Source organism: Mastigoproctus giganteus, chromosome 6 (genome assembly GCF_048544385.1).
Source record: "Mastigoproctus giganteus isolate SK-2022 chromosome 6, ASM4854438v1, whole genome shotgun sequence".
Classification (NCBI taxonomy): Eukaryota; Metazoa; Arthropoda; class Arachnida; order Uropygi; family Thelyphonidae; genus Mastigoproctus; species Mastigoproctus giganteus.
In genome coordinates, this window is record NC_143580.1 from 75,277,861 (window position 1) to 75,305,624 (window position 27,764).

At 39.8% G+C, this 27,764-nt stretch overlaps 1 protein-coding gene across 2 annotated transcripts in view; it reads left to right on the top strand.

Moving 5' to 3' along the window:
• LOC150084414 (regulating synaptic membrane exocytosis protein 2-like) overlaps nt 1-27,764 on the top strand; it is a 547,165-nt gene that overhangs the window by 323,521 nt on the left and 195,880 nt on the right. For both annotated transcript variants that reach the window (XM_090376052.1, XM_090376053.1), the window contains exons 5-6: nt 10,583-10,802; nt 15,593-15,716. In XM_090376052.1, the coding sequence (XP_090232178.1) occupies nt 10,583-10,802; nt 15,593-15,716 (344 nt within the window). The remainder of the gene's footprint in view (nt 1-10,582; nt 10,803-15,592; nt 15,717-27,764) is intronic.

Sequence of the window (27,764 nt, forward strand, 5' to 3'; positions counted from 1 at the left end):
AATAGTAATAATATAATGAAATGAAAGATAAAAATAATAAGAAATAATTTAAACCGGCGCCCAGGCCTAAGCGCCGACTTCGAAGGTAGTGAAATATCGCGAGTAATAAGCTATTATCCTAACATACTCATAAAAAAAAAAAAAAAAATTGGAGGACACCCGAAAGATAAAGCTACAGTGTTCATTATTCACGTATAAGCAATCTGCAACTAGCAATCAGAGGTACATGTTTTTCACCTTCGAATGCAGTAGCAACTATATGTCATTATGTACAAAATACACATACCAACATATGAGGCAAGAAAGATTTTTAATAATATTAATCAGAGAGAAGGAGCACAAAAACCCTATAATAAGAAGTAAGTTAGTTTATAATTTGATTAAGGCAAAAGTGATCTGAAAACAGTTTTTTAGAGTTGATAATACAATTGCCTTGTGAAAATGAAAATGCAGGTAAGACAGAAAAAATAAATTATCAGTGAATTTTAGATAGAATTTTCTAATATTATTAATCACTAAATTAAAATCATCACATATAGTGGCAACAATTCATTGATACTGAGAAAGAATAATGTTAGAATGGATAGTTTTTAGAAATATTTGATAGCTAATGAGTAAAGTTAACCACATTACAATGGAAAGCATCACGTTTGTTGTAAATGTCAATAATAGTAGACCAAATCCAAATAATTGGCTACATGGTCACAGGAATTAGTTTTTTCCAATAACAGTTCTTGAAGGTATAGATAACTACAGTCATCAAGAAATTTAGATTATCAAACACATATGTCCCCAACGTATCAAGAAACGACATTTTTAGGAAAGGAACGTTCAGACCAATAAAGATAAAAATTGCCTATGATACAAGATGCCGGACTGTCCATGGCAGTCCGGCATCTTGTTGTTGAATTTGTTGATAAACAAATTCAACAACGACCTTGAAGGTGTTGATAAACAGTATATCCATAAAATTAGCAACATGTACGACATACCCGATATCCTTTCTGATGAGGTTTTGCAGAAAATGAAGAATCAGAAAGCCCCAGGTGAAGATGAAGTTACTGTAGAGTTTAAACTTAGGAGGAGGAGAAATGACACAGAAACTGGCAAGACTCTTCACAATATACATTTGGAAAGGCGTGACGCCTAAGGAGTGGAATACAGTAATGCAGTCAATTTTGCTGTATAAGAAAAGAGAGATAAATCAGAAATTGTAAATTATAGACCTGTTAGCTTGTTGTCCCACATCTACTAGTTGTTCACAAGGGGTCAGTACTAACAGATTAGAAAGAATACTTGATGTGAATCAACCGAAAGAGCAAGCTGGCTTTAAGACAGGATTCTCAACTATGGATCACCTTCAAGTAATATCACAGTTAATGGAAAAAGCAAATGAATATAAAACGTCATTATGCCTGGCATTTGCAGATTCTGAAAAGGCATTTGATTCCATACAGCATAACGCAGTGTTTCGGGCTCTGGAAAGACAAAGCACAGACATCCCATACATTGTGATTTTGAAGAAAATATAAGAGAACGCTACCTCCTTTATTAGACTAGACAAAGACAATAGCAAATTTAAAACTGAGCAAGGAGTTTGACAAGGAGCCACAATATCTCCGAAGGTGTTTACTGTTGCCCTGGAGGAAGCTTTCAGAAGTTTGGACTGGTCGCAGAAAGGAGTCAATGTGAATGCAGAGTACCTAAACCATTTAGGATTTGAAGATGACATTGTGATCATAAGCCATGATCCCGAAGAATTATAGGAAAATATTAATCAGTTATGCACAGTTAGTAAGGATTTCGGACTAAAGATGAATATGGTTAAAACAAAAGTAAATGATGAAGAAGTATGCCACAAGAAGGGATATAATCATTGAAGGAGCAGAAATTGAAAAGGTGGATTCATATACTTATCTTGGACAAGTTATTTGCTGTAATAATGATAAGTGGCGGGAAGTCAAGAGAAGAATAAATTTCGGATGGTAGCATTCAGGAAATATAGTCAGATACTTAGGTGCAATATCCCAATTTGTCTGAAACGTGAAATAATGAATCAATGTATACTCCCTACCATGACTTTTGGAAGTGAAACGTGGGCACTCACCAAAAGAATGGAAGAAAAGCTGAAAACTACACAGCGAAGAATGGAACGAATTGAATTAGGAATCAGACTGTTGGATGAGAAGAGAAACACATGGATTAGGCAGCAGACTCCAGGACATCCTTATCAAAACTAAAGAATTGAAATGGACTTGGGCAAGACACATAGGCCGAAGACATGATGATAGACGAACTTAGATAATAACAGAATGGTATCCATGAGGAGCTAAAAGAAAACCTGGAAGAAACAACGGAGATGAACAGATGAAATTGAAGAGTTCGTGGGCAGTAAATAGATGACCATTGCACTAAACAGAAGGAACTGAAAAGTTGCTGGAGAGGCCTTCATCCTACAGCGGATTGAAAACAGCTGATGATGATGATATCCATGAAAAACAAGAATTTAACAATTTATGTTTTTGATTGATATCACATTGACCTTTCAAAAATTGATAGGTTAACTTATTTACAATAGGTAAATTATGTAAAATAACATTTTTATTGGGTATAATGCTCATAATGGGGGTTAAGTAGTTGTTCAAAAGCTTTATCAGGAACCCGAGCATTTTTACAGACATTTTTACAGACATTTATAAACCTGAAACTAACGGGTGATTTATGGGATTTAGGTATGAAGTAAACACAAGGAAAATTAAAGTTATTACATGTTTATTTTAAAATCTTATTTAAAGCCAATTTTTTTTAGTATTGACATTGTGCTAAGATAAAATAGTCTTGTCACTAGACTGAAGTTTTCTTTAAAGTAGAGGCCTAGAAAGCTTTTCAGACAAAAGCATACTTGTTAGATGCTTTATCTACTGTAGTAATAACAAAATGCTTATGATGGTCTTGTAACTGCATTTTAATATTAGTAAAGTTGTAAAATTTAAAAGAATTATTGAAAAGAGAAACAGGGTTTCGTAGGAAACTGTTAATTCTACATCTGGTATAATTCAACTGGGTTATTGTGTTTACATATACAGTAAACTAGAAGGTCTTGATAAAGCTGTTATTTGAAAGATGCAAAGTTAATTTTGGGACTGAGTCTGGATTTAAACCCATAAGATAAAATATTGTAAGATGTAAAATCCTACAAATATAATATTTTGTGGAGGAGTGAGATTTATTTAAAGTAAAACCATATAATATGGTGGAGCCAAACCATACGTCAAGAATATTACTAAGATCACTGGCAAGGATTAAATTAGACAACGTCTATACAAGGGGAGCGGTAAGTGAAAAGCTATTAGCAACCTAGGGACACTCGACTCTCAGCTCACACAAACAAACCAAACAATAGAAACCAGTTGCAAAGGCTATTAGTAGAAGGTGTCAACTCTGGTAAACAATAGCGCGGTGGACCATGTGTTGTCGGGACATTTCTTTAATCGGTGACACCTGAAGAGGATAATAAGGTGGTAAAAACGGAACAAATGCTGGGAATTAGGTTTAAGTCTGTCTGTCTGTCGGTGATGGCAAGTTTTTAGATCGTGGGAAATTAGTCTGCTACAGTATAACTATAAGCGGCTGACTTCAAAGGTACTGACAGCCTGAGAAATTTTACAAATTTCTTAAAATAAGAAGTTAGATCGAGCAACAAGGGATGAGCGTGAGAAAGATAAAAATTAGCGAATAAGAAGAGAGAGAAAGTTGATAAAATGAGTAAGATTGGTTAAACAGAAAACTAGGTCGGTTTGGACATATGTAGGCGGTACAGAAAAGGAGATGAACAAAAAGTGAGTGAACAGAGAGAGACAGACACGGAACACAGAGTTGAGAATTTGGGAGTGTTTTGCGAAGATGAGTTAAAACAGATCCCCGAGTTAAGTTATGGGGGTGTTTAGGAAAATGAGTTAGTGGGATTCTAAGTTGAGTTTTTGTTGGTGCTAGGGAAAATGAAATAGTCAGTGGACACAGCAGTCGAGATTTTCGACGATATACGTAAAAATGAGTTAGCAACATGGACAGTTGAGGGTTCTGTTGTGGTAGGAAATATGTGTCAGTTAACAGTAGAGTGTTTGGTCGTGGTGGGAAAAGAGAAGGGTTGCGCCCTGAGAAGTTTTCTTCTTGAAAGAGTTCTTAATAGGTGGAGCGATAAAACGAAGGTAGCACCCTATGAGCTTTTCCTTGTGATAAGTTTTAATAAAGTGGAGTGGAGAAGGAATTAGAGTGAGATGCCCTATGAGTTTTCCTTGTGATAGGTTTTAATAAGGTGGAGAAAGAACACCAGTCCCAGTGCAGCAAAGAGTTCCTAAAAATCATCTGTAGCAAATTCAGGTGTAGCTGATGAAAGAGATCCCCAGAAGGTAACCTGAGAGCCAGGAAAGCTTCGAACCTCCCCGGAAAGGAAAGAAAAAAGATAGAAGTGGGTGAGATATTAAGTACTGTAAGTTAACAAGGACTGTTAGTGAAACAGTATAGTGATTAATTAATGAAAAACAGAGATAGCACTAGAAGTAACTTGATAGATAAATTATCTCTTAAGTAAATTATATATATACTAACAGAGTTTAATTAATTCAAAAAGGTTATTGTAAAATGCAAGAGAAACGAAAGATAAGTAATAGATTAAATTGTTGTTCAGATGATTATAATATGTTAGAAGGATAATTGAACTATATAAATAAACTTGGAATGTTTTAAGGACAGATAATTGAATCCTATGAGAAGTTTTGATTATGTTTTAAGGATAGGTAATTGAATATAGTGTTTGTATTAATGAAGAATTGTTGGTCCAACTGAAAGACTAATAACAAATAGAGACTTTAGGAAAGTTAAGATTGGTCTTCAGTGTATTGTAACAGAATGGCGAGAACACAGAGTATAATGATGAAAATAGCATATTTATTGTTAAAATAAGAATAATTTATGCATTTATGACTTAACCTTGTAAAGCAAAGTCAGATGCGTAAGTGGGGGAAATAAGAATAAAGTGGACAAACACATAATAGGGAACAAAACGAAATAAAAATAAGAACAATAAAACAATAAAAAATATAAATCATCATCTTTAATTTCCACCCCCCACAATATCTTTGAGATCAGAATGAGCAGCAATACTTAAATCTTCAGAAATGAAATGATCAAAAATTGTCATCCATGTAAGGTAAGTAATTATTCTGTGTGCAAATAGTTATATAATTTATAAATATCATCACATAAGTTAGTGGCAATAGTCTCCCAGTTACATGCATTTAAGCCAAAAGGTGTAGAGTATTTATATCTAACAGAAACTAGTAACATGGTTGGTAATAGGTAAGAGACCATTATGTAAATTAATGTATTTATTGATGTTGATTTCATCTACAAATTTCTGTTGGAATTTTAATAATAAGAATGAATGTTCACTCTGATCATTAAAATTCATCGATTTTCATCTAAATTTATAAATGTCATAAGATGAAAACGCTGTATAGAAGTAAAGTTGAAAGAAGAACAAGACTTATGTAAGGCTTTAAGAGTTGGCGGTTAATTGATTTCTCCATTACTTTAGAAAGAGTAGAAGTAATTGCAATGGGACGATAATTGGATGGGAGGGTTTTGTCACCCTTTTTAAGAACTGGCTGGATATGAGCAAATTTCCAAGCAGAAGGAAAAAAAACACCTTTGGAATAAGAAAGTGAAAAAAGGCGGCAAAGAATAGGAGTAAGTTCAGGAGCACAGGTTTTGAGAACAAGAGGAGAAATACCAACAGGACCTGGAGCTTTCTTAGCATCAAGATTCATCAAAATTCTTCTGATATCCTTTTGATGGAAGACCACAGGAGGCATTGAATGGAGCGTGTTGGGAATGGTGGGAGGTGTTTTACCAAGATCATTAATACATGAGCTGGAAGAAAAATGGGATGCTAGCAGGTCAGCTTTATCCTTGGCTGAAGGGACAACGGAACCATCTGGTTTGGACAGAGGTGGGAGCAGAGATGGGCAAAAGTTGCGGCCAATAGCTTTGGCAAGAGACCAGAATGCTCGGCTACCATTAGGGCAAGAAGCAAGTTTTCTACTCTTAGCCTGTTCAAACTATAGTTTAGACTGATTAATAACTGCTTTACAATTGTTGCGAGCTTTGGTGTAGGCAGAAAATGAAACTGAAGAATTAGAAACAAGCCAATTACGATATGCAACATTCTTCTCTTGAACAGCCTTAGCAAATTTATTGGAAAACCAAGGTTTAGATAAAGGACGAGATTTTAAAGTGGGGTGTGGGATAAAGGATTCCATTCCTGCAAGAATAATTTCACTGACACGATATGAACAAACGTTGACATCAGAAGTTTTGAAACAGTAATCCTACCAAGGAAAAGAAGAAAAGAAGTCTCGCAGGTCAACCCATTTTGGATTCTTGTAATGCCAAACAACACGAGGTTGGGAAATAGCAATGAGATAAAGGTTCCAATGGAGAAGAGACAATCACCAAGCTGTGATCTGAAGTGCCTAAACGACCTCTCACTTCAACCGTGTACTTAGAAGGGTTGTTTGTGAGAAAAAGATCAAGCGTATTGGCTGTATGATTAGGATTGTCCGGAATTCTTGTAGGTAAATGAACAATCTGTGCTAGGTCATTAGTAATTGCAAAAGCCTCAGCATCTCGACCTGCTGGGTCGGTGTGACTAGGAAACGGAAGCCAGCTGGAGTTGTGAACATTAAAATCACCAAGGAAAATTACCTCACTGTTAGGAAAGTTAGACTGGAGAAAGTCAACTTGCAAAGAGAGGAAGCCAAAGAGCTCCAAGTGATTAGTGGAGTTGGGAGAACGGTAGAGACAACAGATGAATTTGACACAATGAGGTAGAGAGATTTTAAGCCAGAGAAGATCAAAGAGAGGAGATTCCAAATTTCAAGTCTCTGACAGGGAATATCAGAACGGACATATGCACAAGTACCACCTTTGAGGCGAAAGGAATCATACAGCGAATAATTTGGGCATCTGAGATGAGCAGTAGTTGAATCAACCGATAACTGAGATTCTGTCAGAAAATGTACATGGGGTTTGGCAGACTGCAAGTGGAAATGGACATTGTTGAGATTAGAATTGAGACCACGTATATTTGTGAAATGAATTAGGAAGTGCTTGGGAGGTTTAGATCTTTTCACAGATAAGCTTGCTCTATTATTTTGACAATTCATGGTGTATTCAATAGTAAGAAAAAGTGGGTGGGACATGCTGTATGAAGTAATGAAATTTTTGGATATGGTGTTCACGTGGTAAGAATATACCCAGATCCTTGGCATAACGTGGCCTCGATAATGCTCCCCACATACACACTACTCGGACTCCCTCCAGTCACTATCTGGCAGAGTAGAAGTAGCAAGATTATACACTAGCTGATCCGGAAGCCTCCTAGAAAGTTACCAATAGGTTCGGTCCGGTGTACTAACTAGCGGCCGGCCTGCGAACACCGTTTTAGAGCTGTACCATCGAAATGTAAGGAATATTGGATTTCGCCACGACGTTCATCATAACCTCAAAAGTCATCAATCATACTGCATGATAGAAGAGATAGGGAATGATTGACCGGAACTTAGCTCTAGAGACTAGCATTAGCATTAGCATTAGTAGAGGCATATGATGCAAGAAAGCAAGCTTATTCAGCATCAGCCAAAAAAAAAAAAAAAACCCTCTCCCATTTCACCCCTCCGTTCGTTCGAAATACCTGTCCAGTTGAGCTTTAAATTTGTTTAGGCTATCAACTTCAACAACAAGTGATGGAAGTCGGTTCCACCAACCAACCACCCGCTGGCCAAAGGCAAATTTCCGCACATCTATCCGACATCCGTCCTTCCTCAATTTGAATTTATGCCCTCTGAGGTGATTATTCTGAGAAAGATGAAGAATCCCATTGGCATTGAGCATGCTCAAACCATTCAAAGCCTTATACACCTCTATCAGATCACCTCGCCGGTGCCTAGTCTCCAGACTCTGTAATTTGCAAAACTTAAGCCTTTCTTCGTAAGAGCAACCCTTTGTTCCATTTACTAATCTTGTTGCCCTTCTCTGTACCCGTTCCAGCAGCTCTACATCCTTCTTGAAATGAGGCCTCCAGACCTGTATACAGTACTCAAGATGTGGCCTAACCATTGCCTTATACAAGGGAATAATCACCTCCTTATCCCTGCTAGAAAAATTCCTCTATATCATTGACAAGACACCATGAGCTACTCTTGCAGCTCGTCTGCACTGCTCAGAGAACTTCATATCTGCCTGCACACTTACCCCCAGGTCCTTTTCATTCTCCACCACTGTCAGTGTAGTACCGCAGAGTTGATACATTGCTCTGGGGTTACTGTTACCCATATGTAGTACTTTACATTTGTCAATGTTAAACTTCATTTGCCACCTCTCAGCCCATCTGTTCAACCTTTCCAGATCCTGTTGCAGCAGCATAGCGTCAGTAGTGTCCTTAACGACCCTGCCAACCTTTGTATCATCTGCAAACTTAGACATTAAACTTGATATCCCATCATCAATATCATTCATAAACACCGAAAACAACAATGGACCCAACACTGAACCTTGAGGAACTCCACTAATAACATTAGTCCACGTTGAGCAGTGTCCATTGATTACCACTCTCTGTCTTCTGCCACTCAACCATCCCCTTATCCATAGCAGCAATTTGCCTCCAATGCCACACTGCTCCAATTTGTGCAGCAGTCTTCCATGTGCAACAGTATCAAAAGCCTTTCTAAGATCCAAATATATAATATCAAAGTTATTCCCTGCATCCAGTTCTTTTGTGACTACATCATAGTATCCAATCAAATTGGTCAGGCAAGACCTGCCCTTAACAAAACCATGCTGCGTCTGAGCTATAACTGAATTCTTGTCTAGATGATCCTGCAGTGCTTCTTTAACCAGTGCCTCCATTAATTTACCTGGAACAGAAGTTAAATTAACAGGTCTATAATTACTTGTGTCAGCCTTTGATCCTCCTTTGTGAATTGGGGTTAATTTGCACATCTCCAGTCTATGGGTACCTCCCCTGAGTCCAAAGAAGCTCTCATAATTATGGCTAGTTCCACCACTTCAAGCCTCCAATAAGCAAAGTGGTGGTATTTCACCGGTTTATGAGAATCATCTACCACCTAGTACTGCCTGGTAACATAGAGGGGCGGCGTTCTCTCTATTTTCTAGTAATGGTGATATTGTGTTGCACAATTCTCATTTCCATGAGCTTCTTTACTACTTTTCCTACTACTGGTTGATAACTGCTCTGCGCTGTATCTCACATTTATAGTTCTTAGTTTTTCTGCCATATCTATATTTATATCTTAGTTTTGTTTCTCTATCTGTACATCTGCCACATGCTTATTACTATTTTTTATTTCCTTATGATCCTTACCACTATTAATCGCTATTGTCGCTTGCTACTCCCGTTATATATATTTTCCTGCTTCTGATTGCTTAATTTCCTACAACTTATTGCTTGCTACTCTGGATTTTTCGTATATTTAAGTGTATGTGTATGTACGCATACACTTAAATATATGAAAGTCATAAATATATGAGTAGCAAGTGGCCAATGGCGGAAATAGTTGCAAGAAGCGCAACGCAATAGAAATAGTAAGCAACAAATTAAAAATGTATAGACCGATGAATAAACTAACACAGACACATATATATGGATATCTATGATATGAATAATATATTTAAAAAGTAAATTAAATACTAGGGAAAAATGGTTCTTTGCCAACGAGATGGCATCTCAAACATTATTTGGACACACGACAGAATGCCAAATTAAAGATTAGTTTAATTGGAAGAATTTCTAACCATACAGTTTTTAATGTGTTATGACAATTAGTAAATTACTTTAACAAAATCTTTCGTAATTAATCTCAATGAACTGTACATTATTCTTTCTTTATCAAATTATGATTGAATCTTTCTTCTAAATTTTTTCATTTTCACTGCGTAGGAAATATCAGTAATGAGAATGCATACTTATCTGAAAACTGGTGGGTATATATGGACTGGTTAAAATAGAGGGGAAATTATTATTTAAAATACTCTTCTTTATGATGAGGTATTTTTAATCATTACTCGGTGGTACACTTTTCAAAAGACACAATTTGGCAAGATTACAATTAAGGCTTTCAAAAGAGGTGAGAATGTGGAATTCTTACTTTCTTTATTGTAAGATAAGTGAATGAAAGCTAGCGCATCCTGCATAACAATCTGTATTAATCAGTTGACTTAATTGAAGATATATTATATATAAAAAGCTCCTATTACGTAGAAGTTATGTTCAAAATCATTTGCAATACTCTATAAGCTTATGAGCTTAATTACTCTTAATGCTCTTTATACAAAGAGCTTTGTATATACGTGTGTGTGTGTGTGTGTGTGTGTGTGTGTGTGTGTGTGTGTGTGTGTGTGTGTGTGTGTGTGTGTGTGTGTGTGTATAATCTCAAAACTGAAATTTGACTTGTTCACTTAACTGTTTCTTTTCTTCTTTTCTTTTTCCATGTTTCTTTTTTAGAACCCGGTTTCTTGGCAACCGGCGTCTGATGGAAATAAAATGATTGGTCACATGATTTTAAAGAAAACTCTTCAAGAGGGAGTGGCTGGCGGCTCCAGTGCTGCTATCCTGGGTCTAAAAGTAGAAGGAGGCAGAATTTTAGACTCTGGTAAAGTAGGGGCCATAATTACGAAGGTTAAAAAGGGAAGCATAGCAGACACTGTCGGACACTTACGGGCAGGTGAGAATCTTACAAAAAAGTTAATTTGTTTAATTTTTCATTAATAAATTTTTGAAATGAAAAATCAACAATAGTTAATAGATTTAATAACTGCTGAAATATAATCTTATTATAAACGATTTTAAGATTTCGCTGGACATTTACAAACTGCATCTAACTAAACTTTTATAAAATTCTGGAATTTTATAAGCTTTAAGAGTTACGAATTTCGATATTTGATGAAAAATAAGTATTTCTTTCATTACGTATCTTACATTCAGAGTGTATTCAGAAATTAGATCATCAATGGAGTACAAATTTACTTATACATTATAGATATCACATATGAAGTGACACAGTTTAAAACTCGGCAAACAAGTTACGCCTCATTCCTAGTGAGATGCTTACCCTCTGTCTACCAGAAAGTTCTTGATCCCGACTTCTGGCCCCCTGGCATATTGATCAGAACTTTCTCTGAAGACAAAAAAAGCCATCCCGCTGGCAACCACCACAAACTCCTCCTCTACGAAAGCAATCACCGATTCCAAATAACCCCACATTCAGGGTTTTCTCGCAAAATGTGCGCAGTATTGTCAACAAACTGGCTCCTCTGCAGTCCCTCTTCCTGCTCGATGAATATGATTTCATTTGCATCAAGGAAACTTGGTTTAACTATGGAAGACGACTTACCCACATCCCACTATTACGGAAATATATGCAATGGTAGAGACCACAGACGTGGAAGTGGCGTCTGCATCCTGTTCAAAGACATCTATCACTTATGAGTGCAGAACTCAGTGACTCACCAGCATTTGAAGAAATTTCTGCAATCTTCAAGGTCCAAGAAGTGAGGATTCAGGTTGCTGCCGTTTATTGAACTCCAGACCATAATCCCGACACCAGGGATGAGCTCACTACTTGGATTATAACTCACATCAAGCCTCACACGTTCGTATTCGTTTTAGGAGACTTCAACATGCCCTTCCCACGACATGAAGTGGCCATAAATGACCTACGCTCCTTCTCATCTCTAGGCCTTACACTTGCCCATACGCGACCTACAATGCGTCAACAAAATCTCGACCTCCTATTCCATAACGGGACAATCTCATTCTCATAACGTCGACTTAAGTTCGTATCAGATCATCATCCCTTTTGCTTTTGTTTGTGAAAACCTGTGCTGTCCCCAACAACTGGGCCAATATAACCATAAAGAATCGCAACTGGCCCATGAAGTTCACATGAAGGAACCGTACGACAACCTACAGGTTCTTTTGCAAAAAATATGCTATCAAGAATACAAATGGAATATCTGTGCCGACCTTAAAGTTGTAGCTTTGCTGACTGGATTTCACGTTGGATACTCTAAATACTGCTGCTTTTTATGCGAATCGGACAACCGAGTAAAGCATTTCCACTACAGAGTAAAAAAAAAAAAGCCCAGACCGTTCAGAAACTACACCAGGGCAGAAAAAGGTAGCCACATCCTCCTTTGGTGGATAATTCAAAAATCTATTTACCTCCATTACACATCAAGCTGGGTTTGATAAAAATATTTGTGAAAGCGAAGACAATGGTAAAAAAGGAAAAGGATTTTCTTGTTTGAGACAAAAGTTCCCTCGAATCAGTGAGGCCAAATAAAATTGGGAATTTTTGTTGGTCCTCATATAAAACTTATTCCAAGATGAGGAATTCACTCAAAAAATTAAATTCCACAGAAATAAGTTCCTGGAAGGTATTAGAAAATGTCTGCCGGTACTTTTTATGCAGTGAGAAATCACAAAATTACAGTGAAATTGTGTATGAGCTAATTTTAGCGTACAGAGAGTTCGGTTGCAACTCTCTGTACACTAAAAGATACTAGGAAAAAATGGAGTACAAATATGTTGGCAGACCACTGTTGGAATCTCGTGCGGGAGATACCAATGGACGATTAGAAAAGGAAAAAAACGATAAAATAAGTATTTTGTCATCAGATGAACATTTCTGTAAATAGAATAATATTAATAGACCCATTATTCAATATTGAGTACTGTACGTAACATTTTCTTAAAATATATGAATTTTTTTTTACTAGAAACTTAATTTTGATTGGAGTCTCTTTTCCCTCAAAATCGGTCGGTGTTACAGCAATATGGATGCATATTTGAATTCACCAACTTCAAACCTACAAGAATCGCTCTGAATGCTAACAGGCAGCGAAAACTTTTTTTTTTCCCACCAGTGTAATTATACATGTTTCATATGTCAATTGTAACTTTTACCTGAATATGTAAGCACATCTTTTGTCAAAATAGAAATGCTACATCAAAATTCGGTTAATTAATAACTTGAATGCATGTGTTAACCTCATTTAAATGATGCATTTTAATTTTGTTTGTTTGTTTCATGCCTTCCTTGCGTTCTGGCTGTGTAGGGGCAAAATGTTTACGCTTAAATAAAGAAAATAATAATAATAATAGGGCACCATTAGCACTAAACCCACTATCCACCATGCTCAACAGCATATATGGATATAACCTCAAGGAAGGAAGGAAAAAGCTGTACACTCTCTCCACACCTGACGTATATGGATGACAGCAAGCTGTACGCGGCAACTGAGAAGCAACTAACCCCGATCATCGAATAATTCAGCAAATGATATCAGGATGGAATTTGTCTAAACAAATGGAAGGCCCACGGATTGCATCAGGGAAAATTCGTCGACCGAACTACCAGTTACATACTGGTAAACAGATCGAAGCCATGATGGGAAAGAGACCAACAAATACCTGGGGATGATTTAGGCACAGCAATTAAAGCACAAGCAGATTAATGCCTGCTTGGCTGAAAAATACCATCAGAGACTATAAACACCTATGCAATCCCTGGCTAACATGCTCCTTCTGTATCGTAGATTGGACTAACACCGAGCTGCAGGATATCATGAAAAAAATAAGGAAAATGGTGACCAAGAGCAGCCAACATCACCCGAAGTCAGCCGTGGAGAGAGTGGAAAGAGAGAAAGGGGCCTTATAGACCTCATCAAGAAACAGAAAACAGCTGAATTCCATGTGCATATTCTCTGTGGAACCTATTGTTGCTAGGATCTTATGGAGGCTCTTTGGCACCATGCTGATGGTTGCTTGTTATTTGGTTTTTAGGAGCATTAGCAACTAAAGCCATATTGCTCCGGGATATGCGGTGGTCATTCTCTGACCTTTCCGCATCCTCAGTATTTGGTGGTGACGGGCTCGAACCCTGGTCTAATCAAGAAGCGTGTGCTACGCACTGCTGCTCCTTCCCACCTGGCTACGGAGGCGCCTGCTGGTTGCACGATGATCATTACTTGTTATATATGTCACATATCTTTGATTTCATTTCTTAGGCCTGAGTACTTCCTGATTTTTTTCCTCGTATATTTTCTGGAGTTTCTGGTGTTGGGAACTGCTATGTCGATCAGGTTGGTAGCCATTTCCTTCTTGTAAATGAGAGTTATGTCTGGTCTGTTGTGCGGGATCGTTTTGGTGGTTATTTTGGCACAGTTTCAGTATAGCCTGTAGTAGAGGTCTCGAGTACCTATTATTAGTATTAATCATTAATAATTAAGATTACTTATTAATAGTTAATTAATAATATATTACAGATTATCACAGAAAATTTAACCGGCTTGGACCGGTTAAATTTTTATAGTATGATTATATATATCATATGCAATGTTTTTTACCTAAACAAATCACTTTGTAAGAGTAAATTCACATTTATTTTCTTTCGAATTTTAAGTGTCACCATGTCTCAAATAGCCTAGCAGCCAGATAATCTTATATGCGGATGAAATGTTGGTTATATAATGACTAAAGTAAATTTCTTTAGCATCTTTTCGCGTTTAATTATTTTATTTATTTATTTTTTTTTCAAAAACAATTAAACAAGGAAAATCCCAGAGCTTATGAGACATTTTTGGAATCAGACAATTCGAATGTCTGAGGTAGAAAAACACTAAATCTGGATCCTCTTATGCGAATTCAGCTACACCTAGGTCCTAAAATAATTGCGAGAAAACAGGCTATGAAGCACTGGTGTGTAATGTTTGTAAGTCGTGTGTTTTCGAAGGTTGGTTTGTCGACTTAATGATATGAGGGGGAAAAATATGGAAAGTGTCCAGATGTACTTCAAACCTTTGCCGCCAGAGACTAACAAACTGAGTTCCGCTTGTAACAACTTCAATAAAGTTCCTCGAGAGATTCTATTCAAACCTGAAACATTTCCAACTGCTAGAAAGTAACACTTCTACAATTCTACCAAACAAAAGTAGTTTCAAAAAAGCGACGAACACAGTATAATAATTTCTGAGTGGGGTGAGCTAAGCTCTGTGGTCATCTGTTATTTGTTTCGGATTTTTTTTTTTTTGGTTCATCTACTACTTTTGTCAATTGTGCAATTTCGTACGGTTACCGTGTATTACGTCTGTACTCTGTTCATTTCGCCTCAGATATCGGCTCGCTACAGCCCAGAGTGAAAAGGCCTTTAAGAAATCCTCCAGTCTCCGAAGGGATTCAAATCCTTCGGACATGTCCAAACGAGTGACAAATGGCGAAACTGCTAGTTATGGGCACGTTAGTGCACCTGATTTACTCAGAGTAGGAAAAGGTAAATCCAGCGAGGTGTTTAAATTATTAGGTAAGTTTGTTCAGAGGTTTTGAATATCGATATTATTTTTTACTTTAATGTTATTTCAGTTTTTTTAAAGTTTTTTAAAAGTTGTTTATAAATTTGATTCTTCGCCTAAAAAGATCATTTTGTGACAGTCATTTGACATTTATTTCCTTTAGGAGATGAAGTTCTAGAATGGAATGGAAGATCCTTACAAGGCAAAACATTTGAGGAGGTATATGATATCATAGCAGAATCGAAACAAGAACCGCAAGTAGAACTTATAGTGTGTAGGCCTTTGAGGTAAGTATCCTAATACTGGGTAGCTGAAGTTAAAATTATGGCTGCCAATGGGTCTTAAATTGGGTCACTTAAATTCAGTCCACTAAAATGAAAAACTTTATTTCTTCAAATTTAGCTTGATGAAAAAAAAAAAAACAGAAAAAAAACATTTGGACCAGTTAAATTTAAGAATTTTGGAATTTTTTGAAAAAAGAACACAAACTTCTAAAATACTACAGGTTTTTTATACAATTAACATTCAACCCAGTTTACAATAAAATTTTATTAAAAACGGAAATAGAATTTAATTATAATTTTCACAAAATGCGTTTTCCAGCCTCATGTACACAAACATTCACTGTATAACGGAACACAATGTGCGCAATATGGTCTAAATGGTCAACTTAGACCATGCTGGAGAGAGAGAGAGAGAGAGAGAGAGAGGCGCTTAAAATAAAGCTCCTGGGAGATAAAATCGTGAAACCTCGTCCGAAACGATCTAACTCGGCCATGTTAAAAATGAGAAAAAAAAACAAGTGATAACGGTTCTTCCCTTCGAAACGGGATCCGAGCTTAAACCTTTTCCACACCTAGTTTTGGGAACAACGGCGATCGTAACTAGTGTGCTGACCGCGAGGGCATATTGTGCTGCTGCCATAGTCAGATGCATACTATTAATCAATGAGTTCACCAATGCATAACCCTGTATGGCATTTACTCTAATTAAACCGGGATGTTCTCCAACTACTGTACTCTCAAATGCCAGTGGCACAGCAATAAGTATGCACTTGCACCATAATATCAGGAGCTCAACTAATTCCATAAATATTTAAGGCTCATGGGGAGGAATTTCTTTTTTAGTGTAATCTGTACCCGATAAGAAGAGAAGCTGTTTTCACAGGGGGGGGGGTGATACACTTAAATAGAAGGGGTGCAAGAATATTTCCTGATGCTATCGAGGCAGTAATAGGCTGTTTCTGAAACTGCAAGCTTGGGGAATATGCTGACTAATAGATTAACTAAAGCTGCAGGCAGGGGTAAAAGTGATTTTTGCACTGCTTCTATTGGATTTCTATTTTTTTTTTATTATTATAATTTTATTTTATTTTATTTTTACTTGGCCTCTGCCTCGGAAGCTCAGGCGACTCTGGCAGAGACCAACCAGAGAATTATGGGCAGCCTGGCTACCTCCTAGTGTGTGTGTGCGGGCAACGTAAGGCCCCAACAGGGGCCCTGCGGCCAAATGCCAGGACACACAACAGAACCTAACGCAATATGCCATATACAACAGACAACACTTTTCTGGCATTTACAGTAGTACTGTATTTCTTCATGCGGCGCAGATGTGGGAAACCACAGGTGGCGCCTGACTCTAACACTATACACACTATGTGCTTCTATTGGAACATGCAGCAGCCTGGAAAGCAAGATGTCGGGGTCATCATAAGACAAGTAAATGCATGGGCTGTATTAGCGAAACTATGAATAAGAACAGATGCATGCATACTTTCAGACACTCATGCTAGTAGCACTAAATAAATTTGGTTTCCCCCTACAGCTATTTTATCTTCTGTGCAGCCTTTAAGGCAAAGCCAGTCACGTGTGGTATCAATGTTAGTGAAAGTGTATTGATGTCTAACGGCACTAGGGGGTTTCCCCATCTTCGCCTTGCTTTCATTGTGGGTGCACCAGTTCACTGGGAAATGCCAGAGATTTAAAAGTTTGTAGGTTTTGTATTTGTGTGATGTCGTGTACTGTTGTTCATCTGGTCGTTTAGCCGCTGGATCCACTGCTGAGGCCCAACGTTGCCCCCACTTTCGCCCCGTGGAGGCAGACCAGAAACCCAGTAGACTCAGTTACTCTGGCAGGTCCGACCGGGTAATTTCCTGAGATTTCGGCGGCTAGGACCTAAAAAAAAAAAAAAAATTTTTTTTTAACTAATCGATTGCGTGAGGGTGGTGTCGCTTGAGTTTAAAAAGGCCAAAATATGCGCAAAAGGTGATTTGACATGCTTAAATTTAGCTGCTGTGTGGGGTTTTCGCTAGCGTAGAGATGGAGAGGAGAGGGCGAGTGAAGATTTGGGGGAAAGTAAGGCATAAGTATGGGGCCAATAGAGAAGGTGGCCCCAGGTTTCAGTGGGGCAGGCCCATGCACCACTAGAGAAGAAAAGTGGGGGTGACGAGGAGGGGAGGAGACAAGGGAAAAAAACCCAGTCCCTCCCATCCCCCCAGGGAAATGTAATTCAAAGATGAAGGGGGCTAGGGTGGCCTCTTCAGGTCGCCATATGGCATTTGCCAATTAAGCTGCACTTTGTTTTGTCGTTTCTAGTTGCATCATTTATGGGGTAGCCCCGTCCTTGTGTTTTCTTATTCCTGCTTTCGGTGTTTTCTTGGGGGAGATTTGTTCCTTATTTGTCTTAGATGGTGTCGAATCACTGTCAGCCAGGCGCTGCATCCACCATCGTTGTTTGGCTGAATCAGGTTATCTCTTTATCTTTGAGTGCTCAGGAGGATTGATCATTGTAGTTGAGAGTAATACTCAATGTCTCTTGGGATGTCTTGTCCTTATGTGGTTTTGCTTACGACATTCTCTTCAGTGGATCTTCTCGCCAGTTCCTGATTGCATTTGGAGTTCTTTTTGTGAAGAGGTCCCAAGCAAAAATGGACAGGATTTGGTATTCGTCCCTTGAATCCAATAGGTGATGTTATGTTCTTGCCGTTGGGGTAGAAATCTTAATCTCGTTATGAAGATTCCCCGCAGGTCCTCGTATATGGGGTACTGGTACATCAGATGCTCCCAGCTTTATCTTTCTCCACAAGGACAGTTTGGATCTTGGAGTATACCCAGAGTGGTGCGTTTGTCATTAAAGGGCCCGTGGCCAGTCAGCATGAAGGTTGTATAGAGGCCTGGGTGGGGCCACGCAGGTGACTTCAGGTAGGTTTTTTCTACAAGTGGGATGAATTTCCTCATTACCTCGCCCTTGTGCTAGGTGGATCATCTGATCTGCCACGTTTGTTTCAAGTGTGCCTGCAATCGTGCTTTCTCTTGTTTTTCTCCGTTTTCCGGTTCTATTCTATGCTCCAAGAAGGTAATGGTAATCCCTTTCATTAGGCCACATCTTATGATTTCCAGATCCAGCGGCAAGACTCCCGCCAGAACCTGGAGCGCCTCTGTGCTGACTGTATTACAAGCACGTGTTATTTTCAACAATATTGACCGTTCTATTGAGTTCAGGATCCTTTTGTTGGCTACAGTCGTCATTTTGCGGTAGAATGGGGCAGTTGCGTATGTGATTATGGGGATAAAAGTGGCTTTGTAATAAAGAGCCAGCGTTCTTTTGTTTAGTTCCCAGTCTCGTCGCTTGACTCGGGCTACCATGGCAGCATAGTTTCTAATTTTCTTTCCGAGTTGTATGAGGTGTGGCCTGAACGTGAGCTTTGTGTCGAGGATTATGCCAAGATATCTCATTTCGGTGGCGACCCTGATTGTGGCTCCGTTTATTTTTATCTGTGGAGGTCTTCTTGGATCAAGGGTTCCCCTGAGGAGTACAGATGTTGTTTTGGTGGCCAGATAGTTCGCTTCTTCCCATTCCTGCAGAGTGATGAGGGCTCTGTTTGCTGCTATTTCCAACTGAGCTCTGGAGTTAGCCATCACTGTCAATATTAGGTCGTCGGTGAACGCCTGTGACTTGACGTCTTCCAGGTCGATACTCAAGGATTCATCGAAGACGAAATTCCTCAACAGTGGGCCCAAAACTGACCCTTGCGGGTATCCTCTGTGTACTTCTGACTAATCTTTGGTAAGGGGTTATGACTTTTATCTTTTGCTGTGAGAGGTAGGAGCTGATGGCATAAAAGAGTTTTGTTGGAGTTTGCTTCTGTCGGAGTCTGCCAAGGACGCTCGGCCACCAGAGGGAGTCGATCACCCCGGCAAAGTCCACCGAAATGGCCAGGAAATATTTGCTTTGGCATTCCTCACGGCGTCTGTTGTGGAGGTGGATCCTCTAGGCTTGAAGTCATATTGGTTTGGTGCATTTAAATCGGCTGCTATATAGTGTTGCTGTAGTCGCTTGTGTAGGAGTCTCATAGAGTTTACTTGCCACGGGTTAGGAGCGCTATTGGCCTGTATGATTCTGGTTTCTCAGGGTTCTTGCCAGGATTTTTGAGGATTAATTTTAGACTAGCTGTCCTCCACTGTTTTGGCGTCTGTTGTGCAGGATCCAGGCTTGAAGCCATATTGGTTTGGTGCATTTAAATCCCCTGCTATATAGTGTTGCTGTAGTCGCTTGTGTAGGACTCTTTCATAGAGTTTACTTGCCACTGGTTAGGAGCGCTATTGGCCTGCATGATTCTTGTTTCTCAGGGTTCTTGCCAGGATTTTTGAGGATTAATTTTAGACTAGCTGTCCTCCACTGTCTTGGGAAGTATTCCAGTTTCAGACAGCAGTTATATAGATGCAGAAGTAGGTTGGGTGCCAATTCAACCACTCAGGGGGTTCTTGTGCTTCAGGATCATAGTTATCATTCTGGTGGCGAGTTCTCGCTGTTGTTCAGTTCTCGGTGCCACTTGCTCCCTGTAGATAGTATCCAGAATGTTGTTTATCGATTGTTCCCATGTTGTGGTTAGTTGGGGAGTTCTTGTTGTCGTGAGTACCTAGCCTCTACGAAGTTTGTTTGTTGTGACCTTGTACACCACTCCCCAGGGTCGTTGTTTCCCGTTGTTTTCACTACTTGTTCCCATGCGTTTCTTTTACTTCTCTGAATCTTGTCTGTATACTAGTTTCTTGCTGTCCTGTATAGTTGTTTTAGTGCCTCCACCTCATGCACCAGCCACGTTCTGCGAGCTCGCTGGAAGTCCTTTCTTCTTCTTGCTACCTCCTTCCTTAGTTCCTGTAGCTCCAGGGACCACCATGGGACCGCTCCGGGCATAGGATTTTTTTCTTTTTATTGCAATTTAGGTGATATTTGTTATGAGATCTGTAGTCTTTTGCTGCCGGGCATCCAGCTGTCTCCGCTTGAATTTCTTGATATCTGATTGGTTGGATTGCTTCAGTGAGCGTTTCTTCAAAGAGGTTCCGATCAGCTTTGTTGATGGCAAACCTATTGAGCTGATGCTTAGTTGCTGAAATTCTGGCAAGGTTTCTTTTGATCGGGAAGGTGATTACCCGGTGGTCCGATGTGGTCCAGGGGTTCTCTACCCTCCAGTCTGCGACATGAGGCCAAATCGGTTGTGGCGGGGGAGATATCAATCGTCGCCTCCCACTGTAGGTTGCAAAAGGTTGGGAACTGGTTCGGTTTGTTTAGGACAGTCAGCCGTGATCTAGAGAGGAAGGCTTCCAGGAGCTCACCATTGTGGGTTCCTCTTCTGTCCTATGTGGTGCTGTGCCATGTAGGCGATCGGCAGTTGATGTCCGATCCAATGATTATTTTATGGTCTGATAATATATCTAGGAGGTGTTGCAGGTAGTTCGTAGCTGGAGTGATATCTTGTCCCGGTCGGCAGTACAAGGAGACACCACAAAGAAGTCCCCAGTTGGCGAGATAACGTACATGAACAGAGATGTCCGACCTTTGTCACCGTTATGTTAGGGTTTCGCACTGTTATTGCTGCCCATGGGGGTGTCTCCATCATTTTAGATGAGCTTGTAGGCTAAAGGGTAGCCTCTTACTTTTTTATCACGAGTGTATGGCTCCTGAATTAGAAGGATATCAGCCCCCTCCTTATCGGCCTTCAGTCTCAGCTGGTCCGCAACCGCTTTAGCCCTCTGCGCATTGTGCTGGAAAATCTTAACCTCTCTGCAGTTATAATTTTTTTTACTGCGTGTCTCCATAATCGGTTCTGTTTTGGTATATTCCTTTAGCTTTCATATAACATGGGCACTTTGAATCTCTTACTAAGTGGTTTGCATCCATTTTGTGTTTTGCAGTTCGCGCATGTAGGGTTGTTGCTCTTATTTGGGCAGTTTCTGAACTCGTGCCCCTTTTCCGTGCAGTGTCCGCAGGTCGGAGCCTTCTGCACACACGTGTGGGTGGTGTGGCCAAACTTCAGCCACCTGAAACATTTCGGCACCACCACGTGTTCCTTGAATCTATGTGAGCCCCACTGCACATAAAGTCGGGTCAGGTTCCTAAGAGCTCGCCATGCATCTGGTGTGAATTCCACAACCCAGTTTCGAGCATTATTATCTCTGGACATAGTCGAGTACCTCGGGGTTATAAGTTCCTTACACTCCCGGTCTAGCATGATCTCCTGTAGGTTTCTCTCATAGGTTTCCTCTACTAGGTCCTGCGGGCCAATGTCCTTGGTTAGGCTAAATATGATTGCCGTTGGGCCCCTCCTTCTAGGGGTTCCGCCTGCAGTCCCAGAGTTGCCAGCTTGGGGTTTTCCATGATCGATTGTATTTCTCCTATAGTCTCCGTCTCAATGGCGATTCCGGTGCTCTTCATCTTTCTGATTGCCTTTATCCGTGTTCTTTTAAGGTCTTCTTTCATGGATTCCATGATTTTAGCTTTGATATCCTCGCTTGTTGTTTCTTTTCCCCCGTTCTTTGGTCGTACAATTACTAGGTTTGGAGTTTTTAAGAGGGTTTTCCTCTTAAAAACTCCAACTCCTGTGCCTGGTCAGCTTCATTTATAGCCATAGCTGTGGCTGGTGTCCTCAGCGCCTGTGCGTAGGACGGGGCGGGCTGTGGCATTTGGTTTCCACCATCCGCTCGGAGGACCTCCAGAACTGCAATCGCTTTCTGGTGCTCCTCATTTGTTTTAAGCAGTATTGTTTCCAGTTTTGTCCATCGTAGGACAATCTCTGCTCTTAGCATGGAGGATATTCTACTGCTATTGTCTTTCGTAATGGTCTCTAACTCTGTTCGTAAGATCAAGGCCTGCTCGAGAACTATCCCCTGGGGAAGGGTAGGGTACAATGGGGGGGTTTGTCCCCCTGCCTTTGGTCTTCGATACCTTTGTGCTGCTCTGGCGGTTCCTTGGCTTCACTAGTGCTGCGTGTTTCCCGGTCCAATTTTGGGTCCATTCTTCTTCTATTCTTCCATTTTGTGGTCTCCCGTCTTTGTTCTTCAGGGTCATCAACTCTTTCAATTGGAGTATATTCCATCATGACTTCCTCAGATTGGTTTTGTGAGTCATTTGGGGTTATTTCCACAATTTCATTTTCCATTTTGTAAAGTTTCCGGATTAACGAAGTTGTCCGAATTAGCAGTTCCTAGTTGTATTACTTTATTAAAGGCTCCAAGAGCTGCTGAAGGATTCAAACCACAAGTCCATTATTTGTTGCCCTATAATCAACAGGCGACGTTTTGGGCTCTTCCCCCACTGGCAGGTAGGAGGGGAAAGGCAAATAACTCTGTATAGTGCCTTCAGGTGGACATTAGTGAAATGCAGCAGTCAAGATCACAGCTGAAGGAGTAGATGTCAACTCACTAATCCCTGCGCCGGAGGAGAATACTACACATTCCGTTGTCACAAGGGGGTATATATTTCGTTGTCACACAAGCCTCCCAAGTCAAGTGCAGGGTATTTGCGTGGCAACCACATTATAATTGCCTCTCTCTAGCCCTGCTGTCAGCCGTATGGTGACCAGTACGGTCTGGCAACAAAGGATATAGATAAAAAAACGTAAATAACCTGAAAAATTCCCAGTAATAAGCAAAAGTTTCTCACTCAGAGATCCACAGTAGTAGTTCTACTAAAGAGTACACTTTTCAAAAACCAGTAGGCACTGTTACCACAAATTCATGGACAAAATTCAGGAGCGCGGAAAACGTCCATCCACACTTAACGGCGGCCATACTGGCTCGCCTCTTAGCCACTAGAGGGGGTACTCATCTGGATGACCCCCACAACGCCTTTCCTTAGCGGAAGGAGACGAGCCATCTACTATACATTTACTGGGACGCTCCAAGTACACCGGAAGGATAGACAGATCAGAAAAGGGATGGGGTTATGTTCTTAGTTAAGAAGTTTTGTAAATCTAAAGCAGTGCATCCAATCGACCCTGACATGGGTGGCCAGTGCAATTTTGAGTCAGTTTGGTGTGACATTAGCACTGGGAAAACGAAAATTATTGGACAGAGCTATAGACCTAATGACTGGGATGAATATACCAAACAATTATATAGAGCAATACAGTGTACCTTAAATGAAAATGTCTTATAATGGGAAATTTTAACTTTCCAGGTGTTGACTGGAATTTGTAGATTGCCCACTCACACAACAGCAAGACTTTTTTTTTTTTTAATTACTTCTTGACTGTTTTCTACAGCAGCATGTTAGAGAGGCAACAAGAAGAAGCAGTACTCTTGATCGGTTTATTAGCAGCGAATCTTCTTCATGCTTTAAGAATCTACAGGTAAAATACTCACTGGGTAGCAGTGATCATCATATATTGATGTGGAATTTACTTAAAGATGTAACTACCATCAAGAGTAAAGGGTAATGGTGACTGCAGTGGTCTCAGACAGTTTTAAAATTCTATGCAGCGGAACCAACTGATGTTGTTAACAACAGACAATTTTAAATGAGAAGCATTCATAGAAGCTAGTAGACTTTTATTAGTAAATAAGAAATACTGTTCAAGGCTTAGATCTAAATGAATGTCTCATGAATTGATGAGACTTGGTAAAGAAGTAAAATGCAAATTTTACGCCTGTAGTATTTTGTCCAGAATGAAATTAACCTGGTCATCAACAGAAAGTTTCCATAACATTCAGATGGATGGTGCGATGAAAGAGACTCCTTGAGGTAACTCAAAAATTTGCCATTTGGCAGATTGTGTATGATACCTAGGGTTATCAGTTGTATCCGATCTAGTTCTAGAGATGTCAGCACTCAAACAGAAAGTAATTACATTATGGTCGCTAGTGGACCAGCTTGTGAGTGATTTCCAGTCACTAACCTTAGAGGCAATGGACCAGGTAACAAGAATCACATCGATGTAAGAATGTCCTTGAGGTGTTACACAAGTCGAATGATGTCCAGAAGTATTCAGAATTCTTAAACATTGCGAAAGAGTAAGGTCCTCCAGCAACTCTCCTTTTTGATCTGTCTGCGGGCTGTTCCACAAGGAGGACTCTGCATTCGCATCCATAAAAACGATAACCTGTTTATCCCTAAGGGATGGTAATGTTGCATCCGGACGATCGACGAAAGGTCGAATGGAATCCTGGTACTGCTAGTTGTCTGAGAGCAACCAGGGGTTCCCCCTATCTCTGCGGAATCTTGGTACTGTGAGCACTGGCAATAAAGTGAGACCATATAAATCTGGCCAAGCATACACACAGCATGCGTAGAACACAAACTAGGAATCTTTGTAACAGTCAGGGTTGGATCTGTAATCACGATTGAAGCCTAGATCCATCGTCGAGCATTTTCGCCAGTCCCTACCGTGATAAGGTTGGACTGTATAATCCGATAACGTATAGGTAAACGCTTAACCAAACCTTTATATAAATAAGGTTCTTGAAGAGCAAGAACCTATACGGAATGCTCTGCAATAGTGGTTAGATCATTCATAACTGAAATTGACCGCTGGCAATTCAGTTGTAAGAATTTAAGTTTAGAGTAATTTTAACTTCATGAAACAGTACCTATTGTTGGTGTCCTATCCACACGAGGTCTTTGCCCTAATCATATCAACGACTTTTAAATAATTAGGACATTTCAAATCCCTAAATGAATGCGCACAATTTCTTTTCCTCTTATTACAATTTGGACACTCTGGCGGTTTATCTTTATTTGGGTAGTCACCAAAATTATGACCCACAAGTCCACAATGCCCACAGGTTTTCTGCTCCTGAGTACAAACTCTTGCAGAGTGGCCATATCCCAGGCATTTAAAACACCTGGAAACAATGGTGTAATCTTTCACTGTATGTGAGGTGCAATCGAGATATATCCTGAGAACAGATAAGAGTCTTGCGAATATTAAGTGAGACCTCAAGAATCCAATTCACACTTGACTTATTTGGTTTAGGCTTCGTAGATTAACGCGGCTTTATTTGATCTTTGACCTACTCAGGTGTGATCTTTCAAGTTCTTGTGAAAGATAGTCCACTATATCACCTATTTTTACGTCTTTGTGTATATCATATATTACGACAGTAGGGCCTAATTTCCTAGATGTCTCCGGATTAAGACCGCACTCTCGCAGTCTATAACAGTTCCTAATCTTCTCCAGATCCTGATGCGTGGCCGTATCAATAAGAACTCTATTCGCCCTTATTTTTCTCATATACTTTATTTTCACGTCCTGAAATTTCAATATCAGAAGTCAGTTTTGTTTTTATTTCATGTCTGACCTCCTCGCTGGTAGAAAAGATGCTGCTCTCCTGAGCCTTAATTAAAATCACAGGCTGCTGCTGCTGTGAAGGCTTAGTTGTTATTCTCTGTTTGGTAGCAATACTTCGTGTTGCAGTATAGAGTTGTGTCGCTTGTACATACGACATAGGTGGGGGGACAAAGTAGAAGGAGGAGAACCAGAAGGTCTACTATACTTTTCCTGTAATTTATTCAATTGAAATTATTTTTCCTCCAGCCTAGATTTCAAACGCTCGTTTTCTAGAATTACATTGGTAAGTAGCTGCTCCATCGTTGACAAAGCGTCTTGGATGTCCGTTTTAACTCGTTTAGTTAGTCTACCGCCATCAGAGATGATGTCAGAGAGAGAGTAGATCTTAATGCAAAAACCTGTTCTGCACATACACCAATGTTTGGATTAGACTGGGATTGATCAGCAATCTCAGCAGATTCATTCGGTTGAGGAGACTTAGAATTAGCAGATAATCCTGCATTGTCTTTGTCTATAGAAGCAGGAAGGTCTATGGAAACTATCGTCATCAGCCCGTGAAGAAGTGGGCAGGGGTGGTAAACCGTCTTGAAGTCTGTCCAGTTGAATCAAATCTTTTTTTCCCCCCAGATAACACAGTTATTTATGTATTTTTTTCCTTCCAGATTTTTTAATGAGAAAAGAGGATATGAATTTTCAATCTGATTAGGCCTAACATCCAGTGTACACCAAATTTTCGTCCATGACGAAATTAACTAAGGTGAAAGCTCGCTTTTAGGGTGGACGGAGTAAACACAAGAAGGTAAACACTTCGAAAGTGAGCCCTGAGGCGGACATCCAAGACACTTGTTCAGCAATGGAACAGCTACTTATCAATGTAATTCTAGCATTAAGCACGGAGCGGAAACACTCAGTGGGGACTGTGCTGACCTTGTCCACAAATGGAGCTGGTGAGAGTGACTTACTTTCTTTGTCAAAGGTGATAAAAATTATAAAAAAAATACCTCAATCTGATGACCCGATGCGGCGAGACCAGACCTGGAGGACCTCTGTGAGTTTAGTCCCCGGTAGACGAAAAATCACCATTAAATAGCTTGACAAAACCATTTAAAAATGCAAACTTTCAGGAGAACCTTCAAGCACATGCTCACCACGGCCTACACATCAGCATGGAACAGCAAGAACCGCGATTCGTCAGAGCACTCAACATTTTTCCAATCTTCCACTATCTTAGTGTGTTGTTCCTGAACACCGTATTATCTTGTTTTTGCTGACCAGAGTGGAACTCGATTCGGTTGTTGGCTGCGATATCCCATCTGACAAGGTACAATGAGTTTTGTGTTCTGAAATGCATCTTTTGCTACGAGATTTTGTTATTATAACTCTCTCTCTCTCTCTCTCTGATACCCAGCAAAAGGCTTGTCAGCCACCGTTGTACTCTCATATGAACGAGCTGTTTCCGTCCACAGAATCGCTGTTGGCTGGATGATATTTGATTATTGGACAAATCTCGATACACCTGGGAAAGTCTTTCGTAAAAACCCCAGCAGGATTGCAGTTTCCAAGATACTCATACCTGTGCATCTGGCGCCGACTGCCATTCCTTCTATATCAAAGTCACTTAAATTTTTCATAATGCCCATTCTAGCACTGAATTACAGATATACAGCATCAGTACGTATCTGCCCACCAGCTTTATTATCGCATGCTACGAACGCGTGATGCCGTTACTGACGGCGCAATCCATTTCATAAAATTGGTAGCGTATATAATA